This window comes from Ammospiza nelsoni, chromosome 6, assembly GCF_027579445.1.
Source record: "Ammospiza nelsoni isolate bAmmNel1 chromosome 6, bAmmNel1.pri, whole genome shotgun sequence".
Taxonomy (NCBI): Eukaryota; Metazoa; Chordata; class Aves; order Passeriformes; family Passerellidae; genus Ammospiza; species Ammospiza nelsoni.
In genome coordinates this window covers 38,262,508-38,278,910 of record NC_080638.1, presented here as the reverse complement: position 1 = coordinate 38,278,910, position 16,403 = coordinate 38,262,508, and the positions used below count along the sequence as shown (strand labels likewise).

General features: G+C 35.5%; 1 protein-coding gene across 3 annotated transcripts in view; it reads right to left on the bottom strand.

Annotated features, from left to right (window-relative positions):
* AKAP6 (A-kinase anchoring protein 6) overlaps window positions 1-16,403 on the bottom strand; it is a 258,465-nt gene that overhangs the window by 178,103 nt on the left and 63,959 nt on the right. For all 3 annotated transcript variants that reach the window (XM_059473668.1, XM_059473670.1, XM_059473669.1), the window contains exon 3: window positions 1,811-2,062. In XM_059473668.1, the coding sequence (XP_059329651.1) occupies window positions 1,811-2,062 (252 nt within the window). The remainder of the gene's footprint in view (window positions 1-1,810; window positions 2,063-16,403) is intronic.

Below are 16,403 nucleotides of genomic sequence, written 5' to 3'. Positions count from 1 at the left end.
ATGAGCTCCATTCCTTTGTCTCTTAAAATGTAGTTATTTACATAAATAAAATTTACAATCATATGCATTAAACCATCTTACATTTTCCAAGCAGCCTCTGAAATGTGTGCTTCAGATGAGTTTTATTTAATGCCAGTGTTATCATGCTTTTATTGTTTTTATTTCAGAAAAATATTAAATTTAATTATTTGTATGGCCACCAATAGGAATGCTGTAGTTAAGTTTTTTCCTTTCCATGTAGTAATGCTTCCTTTAAATATCCAAACACTAAAAAAAAACATGGGTAAGAGTAGATACAATTGTCCCTACATTCTATTTTATTTATTTTTATGTTCATCAACTAAAGCCAGTATCATTACACCTCATAAAAAGCTTGAGTATACCTGAAGGTTAGAAACTGCAGAGCAATTTCTATGGACCTATTCAAGCAATAGGGCAGAAATTTGATATCAATTTTGTATTCCTGCTATTGCTAGCCATTAAATTTATCAAATATTATTTATGTTTTAATTGGGGTGGATAAAAAAAAAAAACAACTCAGTGTATTTCATGTCATAATACCATGTAAGCCTATCTGGCAACATGTGTTTTCCCTACTGAAAAATAATCTTTTCTTGCTCAGTCAGTCCTTCTCTCTATAGCAGAGATGGTTTTTACAGCAGCTGCAATCAGATCCAGATGGAACATTTCCTGTTTCTTAGTATCTGAATATGCAGCTTCTTTATGTCTTGAAATTACCATGTCCTTGTCATAAAATAATGACTCCCCACTGACTCACAAACCTGGGCATAAAGACAAGAGTAGATTTCCTTCAGCCCTGCCAGCATTTTATCAGCAAAGGCAAAACAGAAATTGGATCTGAAGGAGCCAGGTATGTACACATCAGGAGGAGAGGATGTGGAAGGTGGCCCTGGGCATCTCTGTACATTGATTTCTGGACCACCTCCTTCGTTGTGCCAAAGAAAAATATAAAAACCAATATGGAGCAGAGAATTATTCACATTCTCTTTGAACTTGAGTGATATGAAATTTGGGACATGTCTAAGGGACTTCTGGCTTCCTCTGTAACACAGGTCACAGAATTCATGTCACTGATCTAGAGGTCTCTTTCTGTAAATGCATCTAACCTTTTCAAAAGCATTTCAAAAGCATATCTTAATCTGAGGACCATCAAATGAAAAATCTGCAACATGCTATCTATTAGCCATTAATTACCAGAAATGTCCATCTTTAAGTTTAAAAAAAAGTAGGCTAATAGTATCCTTCTAATTAAGTAAATTTAGTAATGATAAATTCAGAGGAAAAGGCATTTTAGTTAAATGAACTCAGCTTTAAAAACCATTTACAGGTATGTAAATTTGGCATACAGTCAGAGTAAACTGTACCAAATTTATGTATGCAGAAGGGAAATGTCTAAACTTTCGCTGAAGAAATCACAGCACACTGAAATTAACTTCTGAATTGGCTGTAAACCTTAAATATCCAAGTGACCAGATGAACCACTTTGGAACAGATGCACCTCTGTAAGTGGTGGGTTTTTTTCAGAAATGATTTGAAATAAAGAAAAAACATTGCTAGAAAACATTGCCACTAGTATTTTATTTCTGAAAGTTGATCTTAATTTGCACTAATTTGGTTCCAAAGAACAGGTATCTGCTAAATTTTTTTTTTTTTTATTTAAACAAGTGTAGCAAAATACCTAGAAGTAAGTAATCTTTAAAACTGTCATCCAAGCAATTTTAAATGTGCAAGAGGGATGAGGTGCTTGGAACACAGATAAAACCCTTCAAATTTGATTTAGTTACTGTACCTCCTTAGTCTCTTCAGAAAATGCTTGCAGAATATCAGTCTGCCTGGTGTAGTTTCCATTGGCGTCCTGTAGCCCCTGGAGAATCCGTTCTCTCAGAACCAGGACAGAAACACGGAGCTGGTGCCAGAGCAGTTGCACTGTATGGATATCGACTATCACATTGACAGAGTAAGACAGAAGCTTCAGGGAAAACTCTGTCTCTAGCAGAGCATGAATTTGTTCAACGTGATCAGATATATCTTCACAAATATCCTGCAATGGAAAAACAAAGGAGATATTTAGCTATGGGCATGGTCCCTTCATGGATCAGATCTACTTTTCATGTACTTTTAATTAAATGTGGGATAGATTTTTTTCATAGAGGAAATATACTGTAATTAATACATCCAGACTTTTTTTTTTTTTATTCATGGCAATGCTACAGCAACTGAACCAGCAGCTGTCCTGTTTGGCAGCACTGCTCAGTAAGTGCAGACACATCATACAATAAAAAAGGATGGCACAACATGATCACATGAATCACAAGCAGAAAACTAACACCATAAAGTGACATCCTAGAAGACAGCAATGGCAATGAAAGTGGTGAGATTGCCAAGAGCTATCTCCCTCTCTGCTACACACACACACACATACCCACCATTAAAATGCCAAGAATCTGGTCTGTGCTATCATAAAAAAAAAATTAATTTGAACAGAATTTAAATCTAACCTCTATAACCAAGAAGGACAAAAGTCTGGGATAGACTCAATGGGAATAAGCTATTTCTGCTACCCATTGCTGTCTGTGGTGATGACAGGGCACTGATTTTTGCATAGTCCTGCTCTGGGCACAAAACTGAACAGAAGATGGGGGAAAAGGAGAAAGAGGGACAACAGAGAAGCTGGAAACAGCTATGTTGAGAAAGGAGAAAGAAAATATAGGTTACCAGGTTATAAAGCTAAACTTTTAATGGGATGGTGTCCTCCAAATTTAAAATAAATGTTACAGATTATTAAGGTTGTGCTGCATACAGAGTAAAATAATTTCAATCTACTCTTCATTCTCTCTGTGAAAGGACAAATCACAATGCTAAAGAACATTTGGGCATATGCTATTGAGCAAACCACTCTATAACACTTCTGTTTGAAAACTATGTTTAAAAAGCATATTCTATATAAGTAAGGAAATGTGACTAAACCACTGAAAAAATTGGCACTGGACCCTAGAAGTCTTTTTCCAATGTCTCTGGCAGTGACTTAAGGTGAGTAAGATTAAGGTGACTTATTAAGATATTTAAATTCAAGACCTACTTATTAAAAATATTAATTTAATTCAAACCTTCTAAAATCGCCTTTATATACATATAAATAAAAGTGAAAATAATCGTAATTTTGCATTTCAAATTTGTTATTGAAACAATACTATCAGACAATTGCAATGAAATCTTATGTCTCTGATGACTGGGGTTTTGTATGGCAGTAGCATAACAGGAAAATCAGAAAGCGTGATTATTTCTAAATTAATAATACAGTACAGTACTTTCTTTAAGTTCAGATTTGGCATCTTGAGTATGAAAGTAACGACAAAGTATTTAATATGTAATTGCATGTATGTAACAAGCCAAAATCAAATCTCTAGATAATATTAAATAATTTTGTACAGCAGATAGTACAATATTAGCTGTTATCAGGTGCCATTGGTTGGGACTCATTTTAATAAAACACTGACAGTTACATCAAGGCCTCTGCAGGAGTAGTTCTCAGAAATGCCAGATGAGCACAAAACTTTGGGGTTTCAATGAGCAGATCATTGCAGATGCATTGAGAGAAAGGCAGTATCTCTTCTCCTGTACCCTCAGCCCCTTGCTGTAACCAGCAGCATCTCTGTTTGCACGTACAACACACACAGCCCCACCTGCCAACAAGCAGTGCTGCAAGTGCTCAGGGCTTCCAATATCCACACACTTCCAGGTGAGCAAATGGACACTCTAGTTACCAGATTACTGTGCTCATCTAATGCTAAAAACATACAGACAGAGCTAAAACTCTCTGAGCTTTGGAAAAAGATCATATTTTCCATTTAGCCAACTACAACTGATACTCAACTGAAAAACAAGCTGTAATTGTATGTTGTTTCAAATGTTTTAAAGAATATTTCTAATTAATTAGTTGAACTCAATTTGCATTTACTTCTTCAAGATTGTTAACGGTTTTTTTCCTCTTGGCCATAAAGAAGTTTAGTTTTCATTTCAGTGATTAAAAAATAGATTGTGTCCAGTAACTGTAATTTTGTAAATTAGACACAGTCTACAGAAAAGTACTTAATAGACTTCCATTTAGAGTATTTATGTGAGTGAGCTTAAGGATGTGCCAGACTCCAAAACAAATTTTTCATATTTTCAGGCTTCACACATAGACTTACATGCTGAATTCAACTACCATATGAATTCTCAAAGTGGTTGAAAGCAGAAAGCCATAAGAAGAACTAACAATGAACAAGTGTCTTCTGACAAATGTTTGACAATGTACTGAAAATACTGGCTAATGCATCCAGGTAATATTCTAAATCAAGAATTCAGACCCACACTTCAGACAAGTTTTCTCTTGATGTCCCATTATGCTAGCTACAAAAGCATCTCAAATTTCTGAAGTAGATAAACTTTCCACAACAAACCAACTTTGTACTGAAATGCAAATCCCAGCACCATTTGGGGTTTGAAAGAAGCAGATATTCAACATATGCTGTTAATTTTTGCATGCTGTGCTACAAGTTATTAGTTTTTTCTCAAAAAGCAAAGTCTACTTACTTACAGATTACTGTGTCACACAGCAACAGCCATGTGCTTTATGTACTAACAAGGAATTAACAACTCCTTGCAGCTTCAGTAATGTGGAGAGAACCTAAGCCTGAACTTGGTCACTTTCAAAATCACGTTGTCTGATCTTATCATACAAAACTATTATGTCAGTAAAAGACAAAGCACCAGCTCTTAAAGGATTTAGGTAATAGACAGTATGGGTGGCTTACATAAAGCTTGTAAAAAATGAATTTTGGGCCCTACTGACACCCCCTTTCTTTAATTTTAACTGTCATATAATGGTGTGAAGGTGAAGGCTGTGCCAATGACAGAATAACTGTGTAAAAGTTAATGCTAGCCTTCAGGAGCAAATAACTACAAAGAAATGCTAACTTTTGCCATGTAAGTTAATTCTGATTAGTGTTCAGCAGAACAGCATTAATAAATCTGCATCCTATTTATTTGCATCTTGTCTCTACACCTGACTGGCACAAATCAAGCATATTGAGAGGAAACAATACAATATTAAATCCACTTGACATTTTCTAGTTACTCTTTTCCCTTTTGCTGTAGCTGATGTCTAGATTTACATATAATTCAGTAAAATTAAATAATTACAAAAGCACAGCTTTCATTTTAATAATTTTCTGTAATAATTCACACAGTTCAAATAGTGTACAAAAAAAGTCATGTAAAAGTCAAGTAAGTTCATGATTTTATTGAGGTTCAGTACAAAGACCTGGTGCAATATGGTTTCATTCTCCTCATTCTTCCTAACTCCTTGTAGGTGACAGCAATAGATAGAGCAAAACCAGCAGAATACTGTTTTGTGCCTTTCTACACTTTGTGTTTATAAATAAAGAACAGCAGTGTCACGAGATAGTACCTAAAGGCTGCCATGAGTGCCACTTGCTCTTACCAGAAGTGGCAAATAGATAAAATAAATCATGCTCTTTTAAGGAATAATCTATTGGCATCTCTTTGTAAATAGTTCCATGTCAACAGTAATATAATGCCTATACATATATGGACAAAATCTTCCCCATTTTAATAGTATATGGTTTCATATCATAATAATATAATTTAATTTTTAGATAATATAATTAGATTTTTAGAAAGCACCATTGCCTAAACAATATTTATAATCATTAATCTCACATGCCAGCTAGGCTTTTTCATTTTTACACTGTTTCATAGGAATATTAAGCTAAAGATTTTATCATCCTCTCATGGGCTTTCCTGTAGCACTGGCTGTGGAATTTTTCAGGCTGCAGGGGTTGTACCCCATTTGGCTGCCAACTGCCCACTTCACTCAGTCTTCCAGACAGCTGATCCTGTAATCTGCAGCTGCTGAATCCTTTAGCCTGCTCATAGCCCTCAATGCCAACTAAAATAGCCTCAATCACAAACACTGCAGTAGATGAAGAAAAGGAGCATAAACAAGAGTCAAGAGTCTATGGAAACCACCTTGATGCTGACTTTTAAAAGTATTTTCTCTATGATCCCTAAGAAATTGTAATAAGATGTACATGAAACAACTGAAAGATGAAAGGTTGGAATATGTTGCTTTAGAGTTAGTATCAGTGACAGAGAAGCTATACTGGAGATTTTTTCTTTGATCTTGCAATAAAACCTCAGCAGGAAAAACAGATTGCTAATGCATCTCACAACTGCTGTACATGTAAATATAATTTATGATTTAAGAAAACGTCTATCTATCTGGTCTTTCTTTTAAGTGCTTTTTAATTCTTCAGAAGACAAATATTCCAATCAGAATGTACAAATTCTTCCCATCAGAAAAAATAATTTTGAATATATACCACAGAATTTTAAAATTTGTTACTTTAATTGGACTTGAAAATTATAAATTAACTCTCTGCACTTTTATGCTTATGCATATATAAGAAAGGAAAAGAGAGAGATTTTTATTTCTGACCATTTTTTAGAATGGTATTTTTCCTTTAAAATGCACTCTGACTCCACAAAGAAAGTTTCATCTTTCTCATCCCTACCTGCTGTACATTGTGTTACAATAAAGATAAAACTGTTTTCTTCTATTATTGGTAAAATCTTAAGAGCAAATGCCACACATAATTTTTTTGCAGCCATTTTTAAGTAAACAATTAAGTCAAATAAAATAACTATATGAAAAATCCAGACTTTGACTAAGCAAAATCAACTGCCAGGGAAAGGCCTGGACTTACTTAGAGTTACCAGCCTGTCAAAAAGCCACAGAAGTACTACAGTGCACCTTACATGGCTGTGGCATTCAGTGACTACGGGAAATGACTGCATTATGCTGGGTGAAGAATGCAAAGGAAAGCAGCTACCAGGAGGGCTCTGAGATCACTGACCCTTGCTGACACTGACAGCTTGGAAATACCTTGGTCCCCAAAGCCTTGCTGCTCTTCCCTCTTGATACCACTGATACCACACATGCTACTGATAGTTTCTTTTCCTGCCCCAACATCATTTTCTGCACATTATTCTCTTTTCCAGCTTGGCTTTTATTTTGATAAATTTACTCTCCTTTTTTTAAGCGAGGAACACTTTAATTATTGCAAAATTCCAGTAAGCGGATCTATGATGTTCCACCTTCTATTGTACAAATATTGCTGTTGAAAAATTCTCAAAAAATGTTTGAAAATAAATATTTGCTTTGGTGAACTCTAAAGAGGCATGTTTCAACTGTGTTTTGTTATCTCAGGAATTGGTGAGTTACATTCTTATATCCCTGTCCTTAGAAATAATGTGAAAAAGATGTCAAATTATCAGTTCTTTGAGAGAGCTGCTAAAATAGCAATGGTTTCTATGTAACTGTAACAAACACAGAGTTTCACTGCGATAATTTATTAGTTGCTTATGTGTTTTATTAATTTACTTGCTGTATAAGTATATTGACTGACTATTTTTCTGCAAGGAAAATGAGCAAGAAGAATGGAAGAAGTAAGATATGTTATCACATGCCAAGCACTTCAGGCTGAGGAAAAATGCCTGAAATGTTAATGGTGAAACTCCTGTCCTGGGATTCCAACAATTGGCATTTGTTTTGCCATATGGACCATTGCTGGGGCCAAAGGATCAAACATACAGGGAACATGCAAAAGGATCCTTTTGTCCAGAAACAGGGCAGTTGCTGCTGGAAGTTATTCCAGATCACTTGCCAGGACCAGCTGCACTGTCTCACAAACCTAGGCCAACCTGTGCTTTTTCTGCAGGAGGGAATGGCTGCAGGGAAGAGAGGCTGCCATCAAATGTTTATTTCCCCTACTAAATTTAATCAGCAATTTAATGGAAAAAGACTTTCTGAACACAGCATTCACCGCAGGTCAGATTCTTAATTACAAGGAAGCATTTAGATCACCCAGGCATCTCCAAATACCTGATGCACTAAATCACTCTTAAGGCCTGTGGTAGAACTGAAGAGTCACAGGAAAAGTTATGGCAATAAAATGAGGCACATCAGAGCTGTATGGAAAGAGAATTGTGCACACAGGTCTGGGCTAGCCACTTCTGAGATATTCCTAACAACAGTAACATTGACACATGAATTGCATTTGTGAAAGGAACTGCAAAGGTGAATGTAGCAGAAAGTTGTTGTGGGAAGTTATGCAACCACTGCAGTAAATATTGTTTTCACATTCCTGAACTTCCACTGGTTCTACTGTGCAATGTGCCCATAGCGTTTGGAGAATTTTCCTATTAAAGTTATCACTGTAAAACATTCCTGCTATGCATAACTGTACAAATTTTCATTTATCTTAGTCATGATAAGCAAACTGATTTTTACCAAGGCCTAAGTTCAAAATTTTTAAAATAATTAAAACTTGATATGAAATGTCATATTTATGCTGAATGACGTCTGGTTTTGTACTACACTCTGGAAGGCATCATTGCAGAGGTACTCTAGAACAGTTCTTCACACAAGAAGATAAATAGTGCTGAACCGTGCAATAGAGTAGCAGGTTTTGTTTCCAGCTACTTCTGACAAAAAAGGAACAAAAGAGGTTTTCAAACTCTTATGAAAACCTAGTAAACCAAGTGGTAGTAGAGGCAAGTTGGGAAAAAAATGCATTCTTCAACTGCCTGTTCATTGGATAATGGTAATTATAATATATATTTCTAAATTACACTGACTATTTAAGATCACAAATAAGAAAAAATATGAGTTAGCTTTATACTAAATACACTCATCATGTGTTATATATTCATATCTCTAAATGGAATATCTATTCATATTTATTAAATGGAAGAAAGATTTATTAAAACATCCTTCACATACTATGTAATCCTCTTAACATAACTCTACGTTTCCTACCATAATAGAAGAATGTAGGATATATTTTTCAAGTCTCTTGATAGCTGCCTTTGATTCTTACTTTTTTCTCTCTTTACTCAGCACTTTCTTGCTTTCTGTATACCATATATAAAAAGTGTAATTTAAAAGCATTTCTAACTGTTTTAAATTATTAACACTCGGAAATAAAAATTGAGGATGCAAAGGGAAGTACATTTTCCTCAGAGTGAACATTTAAACTCTGCAGTAGCTAAGCCAACCAGTTCCTGGTAGCCTGGCCAGGACAAGGCAGATTTCAACCTCAAAGTGTAGAGAGCACTGGCTGTGAGGAAACCCCAACTACTATTCCAGGCAATACAGACAAAAATTAATGCTATAAACAATCATGTCAGCTATATGAAGAATCAGAAAGAACACTCCTATTATTTGATCATAACTTCTATAATTTTATCTACAATACACAGGAGGTAGCAGAATTCAGTGCTATTTTCACGAATCATTCAATAATTTTCCAGCAACACTGGTTATCCTTTTGACAACAGTGAGCTTCAAACATCTATGCTAGCAAACTATTAACCCTGCCAGTTCACCTTTGAATGTGTCCCACTCTTGTTCTCTCATAATTTTCAGTTTGAAGATTTGGAATTACTCTTGGCATAGACTAAGAAAATTTCAATAATTGTTTAAGCTTTCTGCAGGGCCATAGGATCTTTATTGTCTGAGCTCTATTTTCTGGTCAGACAATCAAAATATGTGCATTTATCTTACTTTTTCAGTTTATAGATTTCTTTATAAAGACTCAAGTTTTTATTAAATTCAATAGATTTAATTAGGGTTTTTGGGAATAGCTGCTCTCAAGAGAAGACTTTTTAGATAAAGAGAAACAAAATTCTTGGGAAAAAAAGTCTTGTTTTTCAAATAATGAAGTTTTAAATTACAAGCAAAATGTATCCTTACATAAATAGCACAAAGTACTTCGCACAGCAGTGAACTACTGAATGAAAGGGACTTCAAGTTCACACATGAGAAAAACTCAGGCCTTCTGCATAGGCATGGAGAACACAACAGAAAAATTTTAATCAAAATATTTTGACTTGCCTAAGCCAAAGAACACTAAGCCCCTTCACTCTCTTTGACTGACGCTTAGTTACTACAACAGAATTTAATAAAGGATGGTGAGACTCTACTCCCATCTCAAATAAGATATGAAGAGTCAGAAGTGAAGAACTACCATCTGTGCCAGGTCTCCTATAATGAAAATTGATAGCATGATAGGAAGTTTTCAAGATAAGTGGCTGCTTATATCACTGCAGCTAAGCCTCCAAGAGCTTCTGTGACATGTCTTTGAAGTTATTTTCCATCAGTCATTATTTAGGACAGCAAAAAGGACAGAATCTCTCTTGGTCTTTATTACCAGTATTCACTTTATTGGCACTGTGGTTCACTTTTATGTTCTTCATTGAATCATAGAATCATTTTGATCAGAAAAGACCAAGATATAGTACTTAATTAATGCAATCTTATGGGGATTACTGAGATTTTTTTACTCGGTTTAGAAACATGGAAAAGCAGCCTTAGAGTCTATTTTGCATGCTGCTTGATGTTTGTGACCTTCCTGCTCTCTTCTCCTGAATGACAAATACTGAAGTCAGTTGGAAAGCTGTTGAAGATCTCCCAATGAGTTAGTAACAATTACAAAGCACTTAGAGCATCTGGAGGCACTTCCTGTACTCTGAATCAGCTACCACCTACCCAGCATACCAGGAGGATTCTTCCATTCTGGATATCACTTACTGTATTGTAAGAGTCAGGGTTAGAGTGTATAAAGCTGTGCTAGAAAAAAAAATCAAATAAATAAATACCCACATACCACATTAAAAAAAAAAACCACAGACACAAAAACACACACTAACAAAAAAAAAAAAAAAAACAAAAAAAACAAAAAAAAAAAAAAAAAACTAAAAACCCCGAACCAAACAAACACCTAAAGCTATTTTACATACTTAACATCTTCAGTGAATGAAGAAATAAATTTAGGGAAAAACATATTTATATGTCTTAAAGACATCTAAAATGTACAAGACTTTTATTCTAATTTCAATTCTGTAATTATGCATGAAGTTTATTTATTTAATTATGGAAAGAACTCTTTGGGCAAACTAATCAAGTCTCTTATCAAAGAATGGTTTGGGTTGAAAGGGACATAAAGATCATCTCGTTCCAACCCTGCTGCCATGGGCAGGGACACCTTCCCCTAGGCCAGGGCTTGCTCAGAGCCCCGTCCAATCTGGCCTTGAGCACTGCCAGGGATGGGGCAGCCACAGCTTCTCTGGGCAACCTGCGCCAGAGCCCCAAACCTCCCCAATAATATCTCTTCCTTATATCTAACCTAAACACATTCTCTACCAATTTGAAGCCATTTCTCTTGTCTTGTCACTGCAGTTCCTGACAATCATGATTTTTATGATTCTTGATTAGATGATATATTAAAAATTTTTCCTCATTAGTTTCTGATATATGATACATATGTCACAGAAATTGTTCCTGTTGTTTTTGACATGAAATGCAATAAAGACAAAACTACATCCCCCATCCCCCCCACCCCAAGTTTACACTCACAAAAGGAAAACTAGGGTAGGGGTTTTTGCAGGCTTTTCTAGAAGGAATATAATGGAGATTAAACTGGAAATCTGTACTTATGGGACTGGCATGACATTCAAAGCTATCTGAACCATTCAAACCACATGCTTACGTGAGACTTTACATACAAAAGCAACTAACAAATATTAACTAGTATTTCATGCTCTCTGATTATTTCCAAATCTCACTGTCATCCTACATGGCTATAATGTTCATACAGATGTATATTTAAACTTCTGTGTATACTATATTATCAAAAAAATTATGTCCATAGTATCCTTGAATTTTTGATTTAGAAGTAGGAAAGAGTGTTGTATAAGTAGAAAATGATCAAAACCTCAGGTTTTGCACCATATTTGAAGAAAATGGGTCAGAAACACTCCTAAGATAAGCTATTAAAATTGCCATATCTACAACATAAAGCACTTCTTTACAAAAAATTGTCCCTAAGGAAACTAAAATTCTCGGTCAATAATAGTTGCTTTTTCTGGCTGCTTATAAATATAAGCATTATAACACTAGAATTAGGTCTAAATATTTAAATTAGACATAGCATTTTAATTAGAACTATTCAAATACACTGTACTTGTAATTTAGAAACATGCTGCAACACTGTAGAGCACATTCCAACAAAAAATTCCTACAAGGCATATTCCAGTGTGACAGTTCTGAGAAGACAGCTTGTGCCCTGTTAGGATAATGCTGGTAGTGCTGATTTTTGGCTTTAAAAGAGAATTTTCTGGTGTAAAGCACTAACACACTTAATGGCTATTAAGACGTTGCTGCTTCAGAAAGTGCTTGTGCACTACACAGTAGGACTGGAGTGCTTTGAAAGGAGGAGGAAATGAGCAGCGTTTATCTAAATATTTATTCATTTTTATGTTTACAAATGTATATATACATATATATAGGAAAATTATATTTATTACAGGTTGCTAACTGAAATAGGATCCTTGATTTATAAAGCTCTTCACAGTCAGTGTCATTTCCATCTTTAGGAAAGCAAGACAGGATGGCCTGTGAGACAAACAGTTTCTTATGCTGACAGCAAACATTTTTATCTCTGAACAGGCTTCTTTATATGCCATTTTATTTTCAAGCTAAAGAGAGAACTTATAAATTATCTTTGTCTAGACTGTAGCTTTCAGTGATGAGTGTAACTCTTGCCACTGTGCAGGCTCAATGAGAAAGAGAATGGTAGTTTCCATGCTTGGGCTTGTAAAGCAACCCTTTGAAATTCAATAGTCAAACTTGTCTGTGCAGAAGTTAATGAACCTTAGTGGCTTCAAGCTTCTAATGTGTATTTGTGCCTTCAAGTCATGTGTAAAAATTTATATTTCTTGCAAAAATAGTTATCAATTTAGCCTTGAACTAAATCCTAAATTTAGACAAAGGCTAATGTTTATCTTCCTCTGATAATAAGATGCACAATAAATGGCACTGGATCCCTGAATTGTGGTATTCTGGAGTATAGACAGGGAACAGAAAAGGTAAGTGGCACACAAATTTCAAGTGTTCATATTTCCATATTCTTCTTGTAAGAACTGGGCTGGCTCAGCAGAGCCCTAGCTGGGTCCCAAGGTTTCCTCTGAGCCCAAGGGGCCGTGCTGGGCTGGATGTGAGCCTGGAAATACAGTAACCCCTGCTCGGTACTGCTGCAGCCAGCAGCCCTGCCAGAGCCTGCTCACCCTGCCCAGCTGCCTCCCCCTCCACACGGGTCACAGAAAACACCCAGGGACACTGAGGGACTGTCTAATTCTGGCAGGTTTCACTGTACAGCAATCTTTACAGTTTTACTGTACAACAATCCTGAAAACAACATTTTGTATTTTCAACACATTTCAGAAATGCAATATATTTCTGTGCAGGTCATCTACCAAAACATGAAATCCATAAGGTTAAAGAAAAACAAAAAAAATTTTCCTTTTCTCAACAAGTCACAGTCAGATGAGCCAATCTTGGCAAGTTTGAGTAAAATGAAAGGAGCTTTGGTATTTTGAAACAATCTTTTTTATTTCTCTTACAGCTCCTAAATATTGAGGCCTTTTCACAGACACATTTTCACCACTTCATCAAGAATTTTGTGAGACACTGAGTAACTCTGAGGCAATGGGAAGCTTGGTCAGCTGAGAAATTCTTGAAATAGTATTGATACCAGCAAATCTGTTAAATCTAATATATTTATATATCCCCTCTACATCCATTTTCTTAAAATTCTACCACTGACTATAATTCAATATCCTGCCCAACATTAATCAAAAATGCCCTACATTAATCAAATGTTAATATGTTATGTAGAACATTGTGATTCCTCTCAGCCATTACTATGAATTAACTTCCAGCAAGAAGAGGTACTAAAACCCAAACCACCTGTTTAGTTCCTTTAATAAGGGGTCAAGGGAGGCCATAGTTCTTAATAGAGGTGTATCACACTCCAAGACTGAAGCATGAAGGATGGCAGAACATTACAATTGCTCATTGTAATGACCCTTTACTGATAATGACCCTTTATAATTTATGGAAATCATTTTGCAGACTTAAAATGAAATTCAGGTAATAATCAGAATTGAACTTGACTCTACAGTTTCTGATTTTGTGTCTGAGAGGTAAGCATAGTGCAAAACCAAAGTAAACCAGGAGAAGTATTCATTCTTGAGAAAATTTCTTCACTTTTCAGTAAACATGATAGATATGGAAGAGGCAATTACCATACCAACCATGTATCTCATTCAAGGCAATCGCATTAACATTAAATGCAAAATCTGTCTTCACAAAAAGTTATCAAGTCAGAAGCAAGGCAAAAGAAAATATCACCACAGATGCGACAATAAATGAAGCATAAGCAGAGACAAGGGAATTGAGTAAGCAAATTTTAAAAAGAAACCTCTACAGGACAAGGACTGTGAGCAATAGCAAGCAGTTTGCACATGGAGGGACTGCTCCAGCATGAACCCAAGAGTGCTGAATAGGGATAAACAGCAGATCCACTTCAAAATTCAAGTGGATCCACATTCCCAATCCAAAATAAAATGGTAGTACAGACATGCCCACAGAAGAGCAAAAACACCTCCCTAGTTTTACTTATATGGAATAGAATGAATTCAGATCCCTACTTTACTGATACATCAATAGATGAAGCAGCAATCAGAAAAGGATATGAAATGGAGCAATAATAGGCACCTACTACACTTAGCCTAGTCTTAAGCCCATAAAGCTGTAGCAGAATTTTCCACTCCTTTCTGAGCTTTAAATCAAACTTTCACAAATAGCACTTTGGAGAAGAATATGGCAACTGCCATTACGGAGATGAAAAGTACTAACTTGTTTAGCCAGCAAAGCCTAAACAAGAGCAATTGGCCACTGATGCATGGGCAGCTGAAGAGCAAAAATAAAAACCTTTTAAAAGTCAACGAAAAATTCCTATCCAAATAACAGATGCAACTGCTGCCATAATCTATGGGCTGATTTCCCATTCGTCTGGCACCTTGCAGAATCTACACGTCAACAATTCTCCATCCAGTGCCAATTTTTGCTTCAGAGAAGTCAAAAACCTTTATCATCTTAAGCCAATGCAAATCTTGAAAGAAAACAGCCGTGGCTAACCAAAAAATTCTTGAACTTTTCCTGTAGACAATTTCAAAAGAATGAATAATTTTGCAGAGAGAACAGATGCTTTTGAACAGTCTGAGCATATTCCTCAGGATATGGCACACACAGAATTTTGTGAGCTGAGAGCAAAACTAAAACAAAGAGCATTTGGAAAGCGTACAATGCTCAGAATTCTTTTTAAATGGTCAGATAAGCTAGTGCAACTGTGACAAGCAACAGATATTTTAGGACATTTTGTCTTCTTATGAAAAACTACAGAATTTATTAAGGTTCTAATAGGATTAGTAAAATTTGCATATAATGATGAAGTTCCTTGTTTCCTATTACTTACTTTATTTTCAGTCTGATGGTTTCCTAACCTTTACTAAACACTTCTTTCTACAATATAGGTCAAAATTGCAGCCAAAGTAATGCAATTAGAATCTTAAAGTGTCTATTTCTAATTATACTGTGACCTATAAAAAGTTAGCTGAGTAATGTCTAAGAGACTAGAGAAGACTGAGCATTAGGTTTCACCTCAACATCCAGTAAAAAGCTAAAATCTCCACATGGAAACAGGAGACCAAGAACTTTACACATTACAAACATTTTTTACCTTCAGAAGTGAAAGGCTTTAATTGTTCAAGCCTAAGATTGTGATTGCAGAAGCTTTACAGTGTGTAGAACAGTGAGTGAAAGAGACTGAAGAATTCAGAAAGCTACAACTACAGAGAAAAAAATCTGCCAATTTTGCAAGTTAGATTCACAGTGCACAGGAAACACAATGTACTGTTTCAAACCAAACACATTTAGGTCATGCAATACTTCTAAAGGACTTCAAAACCGACTGATTTATTAAAAAAATCAAACTTTAAATTTATTGCTTTACACTTTTTTTAACATTTTGTAAAATATTTTAGCTTAACAGTGTCTTACCTCATGTATACCGAAGGAGAGTTCTCATTTTTCAGCTTTGCAAAAAAAAAGGACTGTCCCATTTCCTTTCCTCAGCTAAAAGAGTTACATGCAACCAGCAATTCAAAAAATAAATGTCTGTTTGAAAGACAGACAAGTAAGCCATAGATGATCTGTAACCCAATCCATCTTCAGTGCAGAGTCAACATCTTTTGTTTTACAGTAAATGTAGAGAATTGTCTGCTGCCTCTACCTGTGTTATTGTGCAGATCAAGTTTAGGCCTGTCTGCTCTTCCCCTGCACGTTCTAAACTACAGTAGTGATTTCTCAACATCCAGATCTGCTGTGTGGCAGCTCACTGAAATTTCAGCCGACA